The sequence below is a fragment of the Aphelocoma coerulescens genome, chromosome 4 (genome assembly GCF_041296385.1).
Source record: "Aphelocoma coerulescens isolate FSJ_1873_10779 chromosome 4, UR_Acoe_1.0, whole genome shotgun sequence".
Classification (NCBI taxonomy): Eukaryota; Metazoa; Chordata; class Aves; order Passeriformes; family Corvidae; genus Aphelocoma; species Aphelocoma coerulescens.
Genome location: NC_091017.1, coordinates 17,990,300 through 18,004,206, shown reverse-complemented (window position 1 = coordinate 18,004,206; position 13,907 = coordinate 17,990,300). Strand labels below are relative to the sequence as shown.

Below are 13,907 nucleotides of genomic sequence, written 5' to 3'. Positions count from 1 at the left end.
TTTTTGCCTCAGAAGCTACAGAAAGGAGTGGTTTTGTTTTCTAAGGCATTCTGTGTGTTAGTAATGTGGTTATTTCATAACCTTGGCAGTACTGAGCATTATATACACATTACCTCCCTCTTGTCTTGTAACAGCAATCCACCTGTACTACACCAGCAGAGGAACTCCCTATGGAAGTGCAAGTATTGAATACATCTTTACACCACCACCTGGTCAGACAAAAACTTCCAAAGGCTGACTAAAGCTTGTTCTCCTCTCACAGCTTAACTCCCCTTGGAGTTGTGCATTTTCTCTTAATCAGTTGTAATAAGGGCTAGGTAAATATGTGGTTCAGCAAATACCTGAAGCTGTGTATCACAGCTCATTATATGCTGAATATTACATATATTAACAGGAAGATCCTGCAGTCTAAAACATCATGCCCCAGGCCAAAGGTTGGGCCAATCAATCTACAGCTCTTTCAGCAAGAGAGGAAACCAGACTTACTTGATCAGCAATGGAGAAAATACATCTACACCTTCCAGTCCTTCACTGTCCTAGAGTAGCAAGGCAGTGTAGACCCAGCTGAAAGCTGGTTTTTAAAAGTAAATTCTAAAAGCACATCCCTCCTCGTTAATGCCATGCCTCTCTTCCCCAGTGTTTCCCAACAAACTTCTGTAGAAGTGTTACTGCCTTCATTCTTGCAACAAAGCTTGTGATGAAGAGCCTGGTCGAGGACAGAATGATTATTGGGGTACAACTGGAGTTACAAGTTTAAAATTCACCAGGAAACTCAACAAGAAGCCCTCTTTATGTTTTTGAAAGGAGTTGAGATAAACTGAGAACCACAATTGTAACAACAGTTAAATCCCTCAGTGCTTGCTTCATTCTTAACCTGAAAAGGTGAAGATTGCCTCTTTGAAATCCTGAATACATTTCTGAATGAAAAAGTATTTAAGATTAAAAAAAGAAAAAGCAAAAAGCCTTCAGCATAACCCCTACCCTTACAAACAAAAACTGCAAATTCAGTTTATGGCCCCTTTTTGTTCACTGCTTGCCACATCCTGTTCATCATTCTGCTGCTGACTACAGCTGGCTCTGTACGAACAACAATCATTTAACGTCATTGCAACAGGTTTAAATACATAAATATAATTTAGAAAGCAAGTGAAAAGACAAAACATTTATTTTAATTAGGGTTTTATACATGGCATGCATCTGAAAACAAATTATTTATCATGTAACTATCATCTGGTTTCTGCACCAAGGGTGTACAATCTCAGACACAATGAATGGGTACCATCACCTACACTACTGTATACAGAGATATAAAAATATACACAACAGTTCAATTTTACAGAGCAACAGAGCTGAGTGAATACTGTGCACACTGCACTCTCCGAGTCTGGACAGCTGAACATCCAGGCTGCAAAGGCAACAGGAACACTGCGGAGATCGTAACTGGGCTCAGAAGAAACAGCATCAGAACTCTGACACAGTGTAAAAATATAAGGCAGAAGCCACTTTCTTCTGAATTGTAGGGAAGAGCAGAGCACACTGAGACTCTCCATTCTTGCTTTTAAAAGTAGTTCCAGCAAGGAGTTGTACATGCAAAACATCAACAGTGCAACAACAAAAGAATACTGAACAGTAGCTCAATCGTACAAACTTAAAAAAACGTAACACGTACTTTATGCATCTCCTCACAAAATATCTAGGATTTGTCAGTGCATTAGTGTTAAAGTGGCATTAAAAAAACTTCTGCTATTATAACAGATGCAGAATTATTTTGGAAATGCATAGCATCTACATTTTTATTGTCTTTGTAATTATTCAGTTGGCATAGGCACCATTCTAGTCACACCAGCATTAAGAATTCATGGTGGAAACAGCCATTCTTATCAGTTCATACACAGGTATTCTTGACTGCTTGTCTTGATTTTAATTTCAACAAATAAATGCTTTTTAAAATTCAAAAATATACCCTATGATTATGAAAAGAACTATATACAACATACCTAAGACACAGGGTTAGCTGGCTGCCATACGTGTAACACACAAGAGAAAACATTCAAGTTTGACAGATATTTTTTTCTTTTTGAGATGAAAGGCCTTTGGGTTGGAAGCATATCAGAGACAACAGTGCAGTAGGCTGAGAATTCCTTTAGCTCAGTTCAGAACTAAGGCATTGTATGATAAAATATACATTATATTTGGTGCAATGTTACTGTCAATTTTAGAATCTAGATCACATCAAATGCTGTCATTTGTCACTCTAGTAAACGCACATACCCATCTTCTATCACAAACGCAAACCTTTGTGGGGAAAAAAATTTATCAAACACTAAACCTATTTTTTTTTCTAATTTGACATTGAGGAAAAACTGCTACGCCAAACAAACTCTAGAATCCCCCCAAAAACCCTGTGGTAGGACTTGACATCCTCCTAGTCTTTACTTGCCAAAAATTAAACATATTGAACTTCACTAAAAAGAAATTAAGATTTTAAACTGCTACTTCAAATTAGTTTTTGCTTCTTAAATTTTCCAATTATCCACTAACTATGCTTGCTGTCCCCTCTGATTATCTCCCAGTGTTGCCCTTCTCCTGTCATTCCTATATGGCTGCCCTCTAAAGTTTCTCTGATACTGGTAGCCATCATCTCTGCTTCTGCTGGGTGGTCCTTTCCAGGCCTCCTCGTTTCTTTGGAACTGGTACCCTCCCCTGCTGGAATACCCCCTGTCAGGTCTAGGCCTTCTGCCTCCTCCGTAAGTCTGGTTATAGAACTGCTTGGATCTGCCACTCCTCAGCATGTCAGAAACCTCACTGTCATCTTCAGAGCTCTCTTCCCTCGTTCTCTGGGCCCTGCTTTCTGTCTGCACGTTCCCAGTGCCCTTGGACTCCTTTCCTTTAGCAGGCTTCTCCTTCCGGCTGGGAGTGCTGGGTTTCAGTTCAGTTTTGGGAGGTTCTGCCAGCAGTGGCTGCATGCTGGGCCCTGCTGTTGGCCTCTCCAGGCCCTGTGTCTGTGGAGGGCGATGTTGCTGCCCAGCTGTTTTCTGCTTAGGAGCAGCTGCAGGACAGGTTTGCTCCAGCTGGGGTGCTCTTGCTGAAGCGTCCTTCGGGGTCCCTGCAGCAGCCACTGGGAATGGGACGGTGTTGGAGCTGCTGCTGCTGTTGGTCTTCTGGAGCTGCTCTGCACAGTTCACTCCAGGAACTGGAGGGCTGCATTCTTTGCCCACATACATGTTGGCAGAGGTGCCAGCTGCTGCCTCTTTGTCCTCAGGTGACAAGACAACATTAGGTCTTGCTACTGAATTCTCAATGAAACCCTGAACTGGGTACCCATACCAAAAGTGAGGAAAGAAAGGAGGTGCTATTGGAACAGCTCCTAGAAAGTGATTGTGTCCAAAGGGTGGCTGCGGGAACATATTTTTCCCTCTTAGGGACTCCTCGTAGTTCGCATGAAGAGCTTGCGCTGGATTCTCCGGTTCAACACAGACCTGCCCTTGACTTTCTGACACCTGAGCTGAAGGGATGATCAGAGGCAGTGATGGAGATCTGTCAACCTGTGGAATCTGACCATTGGACCTGGCCTCGGTCTGAACAGCAAAGTGCCTGTTTGGTCGTGCAGTTTCATTTTCGTTCTGAGTCGGAGCAGCCTCCTGGAACCAGGGGTTGTGTGGATACACAGGAAGGGACACGTTTGGGTACATTCTACAAGCAGCTAAATAGGCCTGGTGCAGGGGGTACAGGTAAGAATGGGGTGCCCACATGGGACAACTGTATGCCTGCAAGACAGCGGGGAAAAGAAAATGTAAAAATCAGTTATTTGGTCTTTGGAACGTTCAGAGAGACATAAAAGCACACTAGTCGTTTACCATTTTGAAACAGTTAAATTATAGGAGATAAAAGTTAATTTTCTTTATAGTGACTGCCCTCAATTCTAAATCCTACGACTCTAGGATGGTGTTCTTGTTTTTTGTTTTCCTTCCAAATACAGTTGAAATGGGCAACAGTTATGACCAGCAAGAAAACACAGTAGTAGTTTCTATACAGTTAAACATGCAATGCCATTAAGCTCTAGCTATGTGTTTGAAGAGAAACATTTCAAACTCATTTTCCAGAATCACACTTACTGACTAATTAGCCATTTGTTCTACTAGAGCTCACTTTGCACAGACCACAACACTGAAGTTGTCCACCTCAGGTGGCAACCCCCTTCCCTTTTCTCTACCTCCACGTTAATGAACTGGACTCTGTAGGAACAGGCCCTGGAGCAAACCATCCTGAAAAGCCTAGCCAGACCTCCTCTCCAGGAGGCCCTTCCCTCTCAGTGTGCAGCTGGAAGGGTGAGGGCAGAGCAGCAGACAATGCAGAAGGTATTTTCCCGGGCCTGCTGTACCCTGTGACACCACCGGAGGAGCACAGCCACTAGAACGTGGGCTGGGACCAGCAGATGGTGCTGAAGCGCCAGAACGACAGGCTAGATCCTAACTAATCCAAAGTACCAGTAAGGAGAGTCCCAAACATGTCAGCTTATGAACCTCACGCTGTTTAAATACATTGTGGTGACACTTGCTAATGAATGACTTATGGATTTTCTATTAAGCAAAGAGACTTATATTAGACAGAGGTATCAAATTTACATTGGAAACTGCTGAATATTCCCTCTTTGCATGCCCAGACACAATATCGTTGCTGTAGCCAAAGTCCCATGAAATAAACCCAAGAGCTCTCAGCACCTTGCCCAAAATCGTTTGCCTGACAGAAGAGGTAAGAAGGTAAAAAAGGAACGTGCAGAAGGGAGAAAGAAAGCAAACCACTAGTCCTTCCCAAGCAATAGAAAACGCTGGGATTTGGCTAAGCCTCTTCCCCAACCAAACACACAGATTTGCACCACATTTACACATACACACAACTATAATTACTGAAAAAGTAGAAAGCTGTTGTCATTAACCTGAGCAGAAAGAAAAGACACCCAGGTTACTTTTAAGGGAGTGTCCCCAGGGAAAGATTTTGGGATCTGTACTGCAGTGGCTTTGCCAATACACAGCCAGGGTTGAAGTCTGAGGACATTTTCTCATTCCCTATGCACTGCATTCAAAAGAAGCATCTTCACACTCAAAATTTATCTGTGACTTGGTAAAGCACAATTTGCTGACTGTGCAGCCACAGTTGGAAGCCAATAGTTCTCACTATGGTGTTGACATGAATTTGATTTCTGCTGACTTGAACTGCACTGTGGACAACTGCTGGAATCCCAGTTAACAGCACACAAAATAAGAAAGTATTTCAAACTGAAAGATGGACTTGAAATGCACAGCTGCAGCAACAAAACTTCCACACTCCAAGTTCCAACAACTATTTACAAGTGATTTTTGTAATAAACATGAAAACGTAAGTTTGAAGAGTTACCTTCACACCAAGATTGAAGAAAAATCTAAGAATATTCTTGTCTAGAAAAAAAAAGAACAAAAATATTTATGAAAACCAAAAATATTTCATTTGATACAAAAACTGCATAAAGTTCTATTTCAGTAGAGAACACTGGTATTAAGTTACTGCTTGCATGTCTTCAATTGATTAGTTGGGGTTTTTTTTGCCACAGTAAGATATTTAGAACACAACAGCAGTTTAAATTTCAGTTACAAGTCTGTAAACTTCTAGTTTTTAAAGAAACAGTTCATTAAACAAACACCATTGTGCAGTCAGACATGAAATGTTCTTTATGGGCATACCTTGCATTCATAGTATGCCAAAACCTGTATTTTCTCAGGCCAGTAAGGAAACGCTCAACAGCTTCCAAGCTTTTAAATGACACAAGCAAACCTATTATTCTGACAGGAAGCAGTTCTCCAAGAATAATTCTTTACACGCACAACACCTCAAGTTATGGTAGGGCAAGCTAAGAACCACAATTTCCAGGTGTGACCACTTGAAACAGTCACAATGTTGGCAGTGCAAACTACAGAGTTACAACTCTATTCAATATTCTCTCCCACATCTTAAATCACAGAATGACAACTATTGGATCTTCTGACAGAGAATGACTACAGGACCACAAAAAGTTGTGTTTATCTGCATTTTAAGAAAAGAAGACCTATCAGGGAAAATGGTGTAAAATCCAGACTTCTCACCTTTAGGTAAATCTTCCCCAGTACTGCACAGGGAGTAAGGAGGTGCAACGGCTCTTTCTCCCTTTTCATTAAAAGGGAATCCAGGGTATAGCGGATCCTGGTAGGGATTCAGAGTCTGAGGCAAAGGCATTAAAGGCTGGTTAACTGCTTGTAGCCACACAGGAACTCCAGCAACTGAAGCAGATGTTACCTGAGCCTGTGATACAATAGAGTCAGGTCCTGTTGCTGGTCCTGGCATCAGTGAAGAAGCAGGTATTTGGGTTGGAATACCTAGAGGGAAAAAACCCCAACATACATACATACATAAAAATATAACAGATATCAATGCACATATATATATATATATATGTATATACAGATATCACAAACCAAAAGACATCAGAAAAGCAGGATTCAAAATGCAAAGAATAGTTTTCAGAAAGAATTAAGCAGGTAAGCGAAGCTTTCCAGAAACAGCTAAACTGATCCTGTATTTCTTTTTAAAATTATGAATGCCAGAAGGAAGTAGGAAGGAGAAAAAATGGAGGAACTGAAACTTTTATGTGAATCCTTGAAGTTCTTATTCTGACAAGTCATTTACAGTCAACTCTGAATCTGAGCTCAGATCAACTGGGCTACACATCTTCTGTCACAGACACAGTCAAGCGTGACAAGACTGTGACTGTCTCATGTGAACAAAGCAGACTGATCTGAAAGCTGGTTCTTGTAGAGAAACAGCAGTGTGAGAAAATGCAGCACCTGATCTAATGAGCAATATTGATTCCAAGCCAACTCCACAGACCAGAAGATACGCACAGCACACAAAATCCCACTACACTGGCTTTGCAGCTAAGGTCCAAATGGATCTCATTAGTTCCAGACATACAAGCCCCAAGCTGAGTCCTCAGTCAGCCAAGGAGCTTATTATTACATGGGACACAGAGCACAAATACGTATCAGGTTTCAACATGCTGACAATGTGTTCTACCTTAAACAGATCCTCAAAACTCAATGCTATCCCAGTCAAGAGGAAAAATGGCAAATTGAGTACACGACCCTCTCATACCTTCAGGTTGCTCTACACCTTAAAGCAATCTGTACATACAGGCAATCAAAGATCTGTTAGAACTCTCACTAGCTTTCAGCAGTGAGATGCTATATTCCTATGAATGCCTGCCTTTGGAATGTGAAATTACATGAGACAGCGTATCCTGAGGGAATCTTCAACTTAGTAAGAGAGTTAAAGTATTTTCCAGGGTTAGTAACTTCTGATTAACATTAGTATTTCTGCAAACCTGCTGGTCCGTAGGTTGCTGGCTCACTTGGCCAAGCTGGCACAATGGCTGGTACAGAAGGCACTGCTGGAGGTAAATGCACCTCAGAGAAGACTGGAGAGGGTGTCGGAGTTACACTCGGCACGCATTCCGTCAGGTTCTGTAAAAACAAACAAACCTAAACCCCACCATGCTTGGTGACCCTGATGACTCCATCTTACTCAGACTACCACCAGCCCCACAGGGAAGTACTAACTAGGAACATATCCAAAGAGACCTGAGCTACAGCACTGTGTGGAGAGCTCTGCTCTGAGCTCTATCCAGCCATGCCTGTACCACAGAGCCATCAGTGCTGGAACCACCCCCACAAGCTTTATACTTAAGTATCTCCAACCCAAAAGAAAAGCCACCCTCACAAGCAATTACCCATAACCTTGGAGAAACCTGAAAAGGCAAAGCTAAAGAATTTAAAGGAAAAAGCACCAGTTACCTTGGTAGCAAGATATGAAATAAGCCCTCTCTCAGAAAAGAGTAGACATACTTCTACTTTTCTACCAAGGGTTGTCCTTTCACTCTCTTTATGCTGGACATAACATAAAGATTCCTAACTGTAAATATGCAGTTTTAGCATTATCACCATAGAAATGCCTGTGTAATTAAAAGCCAGTACTGTAATACATACGTGGCTGTGATGAAGCTCCCCTTTGTCTGAAGTCTCCTGACTGGAAAACTTTGAAATCAAACAAACATTTCTTACTTGCTCAGCAAGAATCGGAGAATCTGTTTTTACTTGTTCCAAAGGAGATGAAGCTTTTGGATAACTCTCATCTTGACTATTCTTCTAAAGCAAAGTTAGAAACAACAGACACAGCTAGTCTAATAGTAAGATTAACTTTACAAAGAGTTATTCAAAAACAGTAAACCACACTCCATACAAAGTGGGCTAAGTACCCATCACTATTATACTAGTGTAACATTTTGCTCATTGAAAGGACAGCAAAGGTTAAAAGCCAACAAGAGGCCACAAATCTTCACTGAACTTCAGAGCTCAGGGTCTGTTAGCACAGTAGCTATTAGGAAACATCAAATCTTCTGTGGTCCCATTAAACTGAAAGTACAGACTGTACTAAGCAATTACAAATCCAGATTCGTAAGTGCTCTCGATAGCCCAGGTTTGAGGACTCCCATTGCAGAGAAAGACTACAAGTATGGGTTACAGGGCTGAGGAAAGCTGACAGAAATACAAGCCTCCAGCCTTAGGAGTATTTCACTAAAAGCTGTATAGCAGCAGCAGCAATCACAGCTCTAAAGGCAGCTATTGCTCTGCTAATCATGTATCAGAGAAGCAATAACATTAAAAAAAAATTTGGTCTTTTCTTTAAGATTACCTCAGATGAATTTGGCTCAAGCTTCTGACTTAAGTGGATCTGCCTGGAATTTGACTCTGCAACACCAAGACATAACCTAGTAAATGAACCATTACACCACTTATGGCTATCACAACTTAAGCCAGTTAATTTGTCTTTCCAAAATTAAACTTTCAAAACCAAACCTATACCTCAGTATATATTACTTCAGAAAACTTAAATTTCTATTTTTACCAAAGATCAAAGCATCCTAAAACAAACAGTTGTTCAGGCAGTAACAGAGCAGCTACTTCAACCTGGGTTCTCCAAGCTCTACAGGAGTTCTTTAGTGATGTTTGGTAACCATTTCAGTGATGCTCGGGGAAAGCAGGAATGAAATGCAGCTGTCCCTTTACACATATTCATCCTAAATTGCTCCTAATGAAACAGAAGTTTGTACTTTGCTTAAAGTGAAAGTATTCTGATCTGCATTTTCATTTTCAAGTGTTAAGATAACAGAAGCTCAAAGTCTTGTCTACTTTTGACTGCATAAAAAACCAGGTTAGAATGTTTCAGTGGATAAAAAGATCTAAAAAAGTTTTCAGACTGCTGCACAAAGTTTCGTTTCTCAACCACCAGCAAACACTTTGGTGGGGAAGTGTTAAAAAACAGTCATGATATAAAAAGATCTGAACAAGTTCTTCACGTTCTGGCTTATATTCAGACCTGGCTACCACTGCTTGTCAATCAAACTCATGCCCAGAAGATTATCAATAGTAGATACCACCTTTTTAAAAGCTTGTTATATACTCTGTCACAACTAGACAACAGTATAAATGGAAACAGTATTGATTTTGAGAATTACTGCCAATTCCCCAAGCAGCAATAGGTATCCCTAAACACTCAGAAGGAAGTACACGTGATTCCCATGGGATTGTTAACCTAGTTTCACAAGAGGCAACACAATCCAGAGCGTCACAAAAAGCAGAGAAAGCTGGACATGCCATGCCCCTCAGCCAAATCCATCATGACACTGGAGTCTTTACTTTCTCTCCAGATTTCTCTACATGAATGTTCCTTTGGCATTGCTTATGAAACAGGTTTGCAAAGGAAACAACTTTTTAGACATTTGGAGAATTAAAAATAGCTAACTCACAAGGTGGGCCCTTGTGAGACCACTCAAGAAAGGATTCCATCTTGTAAGAGGGACTATGGAGCACACATACCATAAACAGACAACAGCAATGTCTCTGCTGTTGCCAGAGATAAGGGAACAAAACAAAAAAAAAAAGTTTTTAAAAAATTGAGGGAAGGAGCAGCTTCTATGAGGAGACTAAAGCATCTGAGTTTTATTTAGTCAGGGAAAAAAAAAAGTGGAAGAGGCCAAGAAAAAATTTGGGTTTTAGTTACGGCAAAGCCAACAGGACAAAAAGTTTTAAAAATGCTAATTAAAAAATCCTACCAACCACTGTCAATTGCAATTAGCAAAGATTTACTAACTACCTCCTGACACGTACAGCTTCCATCTATTACTGCCATGTTCCACTTCGTCACAGAAGAGGAAAAGCTTTGAGTCCCTCAAGAGAAGCTAAAGAATGCTGTAACTGACTGGGGGGAGGGGAAAACCCAAACAGAATTCTGACCACGTGACAGATCTTTCTACTGTAAACAGGTTTGTTTTTCCAACTCTTCTGTACACCATCCTCGCCCCTTCCTGTACCATCATATGCTAATTCTTAACCATGCCACACTGAATACTTTTACCTGTTTTTCTCATAAATGACTCTTAATGCTCCTCCCACTGGCACTTTCTGCCACACACTCTAGAATTTCAAAAGGATCTAATTTAGAGTAGCTCTGGTAAATATTTTAATTTCTCCCATTCCTCTTCCCATTTACTACAAAAATCCCAGCCAGGAGTCTGCTCTCTCAGCCATATTCACAAAGCAGGAAAATGTACTTTCTTGACAAACCACACCCTTGCTACCTCCAGCCCAGCTTACTTTGGTACTGCTACTCAGGATAACTTTCCCCTCATTGCCTAAACAGATACCCCATTTTGAATAAATTCTGGGGCTGGTAACAAAACCAAGCAAACAAAAAAACAGCCATGATCTAAACCCATTTAGTTTTACCTTTCTCCTTCTGCTCTTCCACTTCTGCTGTCCACTTGCTGTTTCTTCTTTCATTATTTGAGAACTTTTTCTGGTTTACATTATCCACAGTCTGTGTAGCAGCCTGACTGACTGACTGATTCTAAAGATGTTGACAAAAGCAGAAATACCACTTTATGTAACCACTCCAGTGACACTTTGCCATCATCTGCTATGACACTATTATGCCTTCATGACAAGTAATGTTTATGTCTGTGATAGGCAGAAATGGGGGGGGTGGGAGTGGGGGTGAGGTCTGGCTCAGTATCACCCACTGGCAGATTCATCCACTCTTTCTCATTCATTGCTACATCTTGCCAAGTGCCCTTTAAGAGCATTCATGTCACTAGCTGACATGACAAAATCTGCTTCACTCAGACAATAAATCACATCCTCCTCCTGTAGGTGAGCAAATAACAGCAAACTGTTACTGCTCAGAGGGAGAGAGCAACCTCCGTCCTTTAGTCTTCCGTCTTGCACCTATTCATTCTTTCCAGCCTTATTTTTGTTTCTGTTTGCCCTAGGATTTAAACCCAAAAAGCTCCACACCTTTAGAACAAACCTATGTGGAGACTAGCTCTTTACCCACAGGATCTGCTCACTTCCCTGGGTGTACTGAGATTCTCACTCACTTCCATTAAAACTGCACCAATAGAATGATCTCTCCAAAATCCTACAGCTACAGATGCTCATGTGTCTCCCATATTTACACGCCTAAAGCACCATGTGTGGTGGATGTTCCATTATTCCCAGGATAAACTACTATGTGTATTTTCTTATCTTTAACCTGTAAAGTGTTGAAGATACTTTGTAATTAGAAACACAGGTGAGTGCAAAATTAACATCCCTAATTTTTGAACTGCAGCATGATTCAAGGCCTGCAAATAAATCGCTAATGAAAGGTTCACAGACAAGCATGGAAAGTGCACTATTAATTACAATGAATACAGCATACATTGCAAAGGGCAGGAAAAGCTTGCTCATCCCGCTGCTGGATCTCATAAAGGGAGCGAGACTCCTCTATGGCCTGCTTCTCCCTGCGCTCCTCCGGAGACAGCCCGAAGTAGTTACAGTCCCTGCTGCCATGGCTCAGCTCCTCGCTTCGCTCACGCTCCGCTTTTCTGCACAGGAAAAAAGGAAGCGGGATCACCTGGACTACGAAATTCAGGATCAAACACAATACAAACTCATGGGTTAAGGAGGAAGAAAGCAGATGCAATGATGGAAATTAATTCCAAAGGAATCAAAAAATCACTACCAACAAATGCAGGCAAAACGCTGTTCTCATACTCCTTTCAAGTGGTAAGTCAGAACATGAAGCAGTCCCCTATGACAGGTTTAGCAAAAGCTGAGGGAAGATCTTAGCCGTGCCCAAGAAGCACTTGCAACATTATTTCAGCCCCAGCCAAAAAGAAAAACAACTGCAACAAAAACCCACACCAACATCCACTTTCCAAGAAAAAAATGAGGCTCTGTACGCAGTTGCTGCCATGCAAAAAAAGAAATAATTATTTTTCCTGTATTTGTGTGTATTCTTAAGGACTTGGGACACTTCTTAAGAATTCAATGGCAACATCTTTCTAAAGAGTATGCTGGAAGCATCTGAAGTAGGCACCTGGGCTTCCAGGAGCTCAGTCAGAGTCCAAGCCAAGGAAGATGCTGTTTGCAGTTTTACCTTACAGACTGGGAAGGATTCCTGCCTGGAGCTTTTTGCTCAGTTGAGGTCTGATGAGGTTGGGGCCCAGAACACAAGAACTGGTGCTGCCTGGTTCCCACAGTATGCTGAAGTCGAGGAGGTAGTGCTGACTGGGGTTTGATTGACTTGCTCTGATTCTTTGGCCCTTTGCACTCTGCATCTGTGGTAACAACGTGAAAACAGGTAAGACTTCTGTTTTAATCATTTTTTAAGCTCTTTGGGACAAGACATCTGACAAAGATTCTGCCACACAAAGACAGGTACAGTCCTACCAGGCTGAGCATTCTGCCCCCATGTTGGGTAAAACTTTTTTATCTTCTTCCCTGGCACAGTGTTCCAGCCCTCCATAGGAGAGTTCTGTGGAAGAGGTTTAAGGCTCTTCAGTGAGACAGCATGCCTACAAAACAAGGAATTACGGAGGGAATAATATCTTAAAAGACCAGACTGTGGCTTGTAGAAATTAATACCACATGTTCACTAACAGTGACAGATCATTCCATTTTTGAGAACACTGCATTCAAACTCCTTTGCCTTTATGATTACACTCAAGCAATGCGTAGAACAGCAAACCCTTTTTTTTTTTCCTTTTTACATAAAACTGGTAAGTTGAAACAAACTTATCTGGTAAAGAATGATCAGCCATTTGTGAAGTGCCTATTGTAATGTCTCCAGGGCAGACAGAAAAAAAAAATGATCACAAAAAGCAATATACTTAGATAAAAGCAATACACTTAGATAAATTTATTACCAACACTGCAATAGGTGCCAAGATAGAAAGACATTACGCTGATGGTGTATATCCCAGAACAATTACTGCCTTTTTAAATGAGGATGCTGTAAGGATGGTCCAAGCAATTGTTTATATCATTTGAAAGGCAGACATTCAAACAGGTTAAATTCCAATTTTAAAAGGGTTCAAACTGCAAGATAATCTTAGGATCTCGCAATATTTTCTCTTTCTAATGGAGATCAAATGAGATTAATGGACGTCTTTCTCATTTACCTTGATTGAAAGTGTTTCCTCTTCCCAAACTACAATCAATGTGGGGTTTTTTGACCCAGAAGTCACAGGACTTACAGCAGAGCTCGGGATATCTCAAACTGCTCTCTCCCTGCCCCCTCCCCACCAAAAAACCCCATCAAACAAAAAATCCCACCCCACACGACCAAAACCATCACATCTGCAACCCACAACAACAACTTTAAATGATTTTTTGTCTCAGGTAGGGCAAAGATGATGCTGATCTAAACAGCAACTTGGCACTCTCTGGATGAAATCAGGCAGAGCTACTCAACCAACAGAGGAGCTCGGTGCTTTAATGGACCTTTCAATATCAAAAGCT

At 41.3% G+C, this 13,907-nt stretch overlaps 1 protein-coding gene across 1 annotated transcript; it reads right to left on the bottom strand.

Annotated features, from left to right (window-relative positions):
• Nucleotides 1-1,147: 1,147 nt before the first annotated feature.
• Nucleotides 1,148-11,913, bottom strand: LOC138109465 (OTU domain-containing protein 4-like). The gene is made up of 7 exons (XM_069012878.1): nt 11,824-11,913; nt 10,851-10,971; nt 8,052-8,210; nt 7,391-7,529; nt 6,117-6,386; nt 5,395-5,435; nt 1,148-3,767 (listed from the first exon to the last, which is right to left on the bottom strand). Exons 2-7 carry the CDS (start codon nt 10,902-10,904, stop codon nt 2,541-2,543), a joined length of 1,890 nt encoding a protein of 629 aa, XP_068868979.1. The 5' UTR covers nt 10,905-10,971; nt 11,824-11,913; the 3' UTR covers nt 1,148-2,540.
• Nucleotides 11,914-13,907: the final 1,994 nt, after the last annotated feature.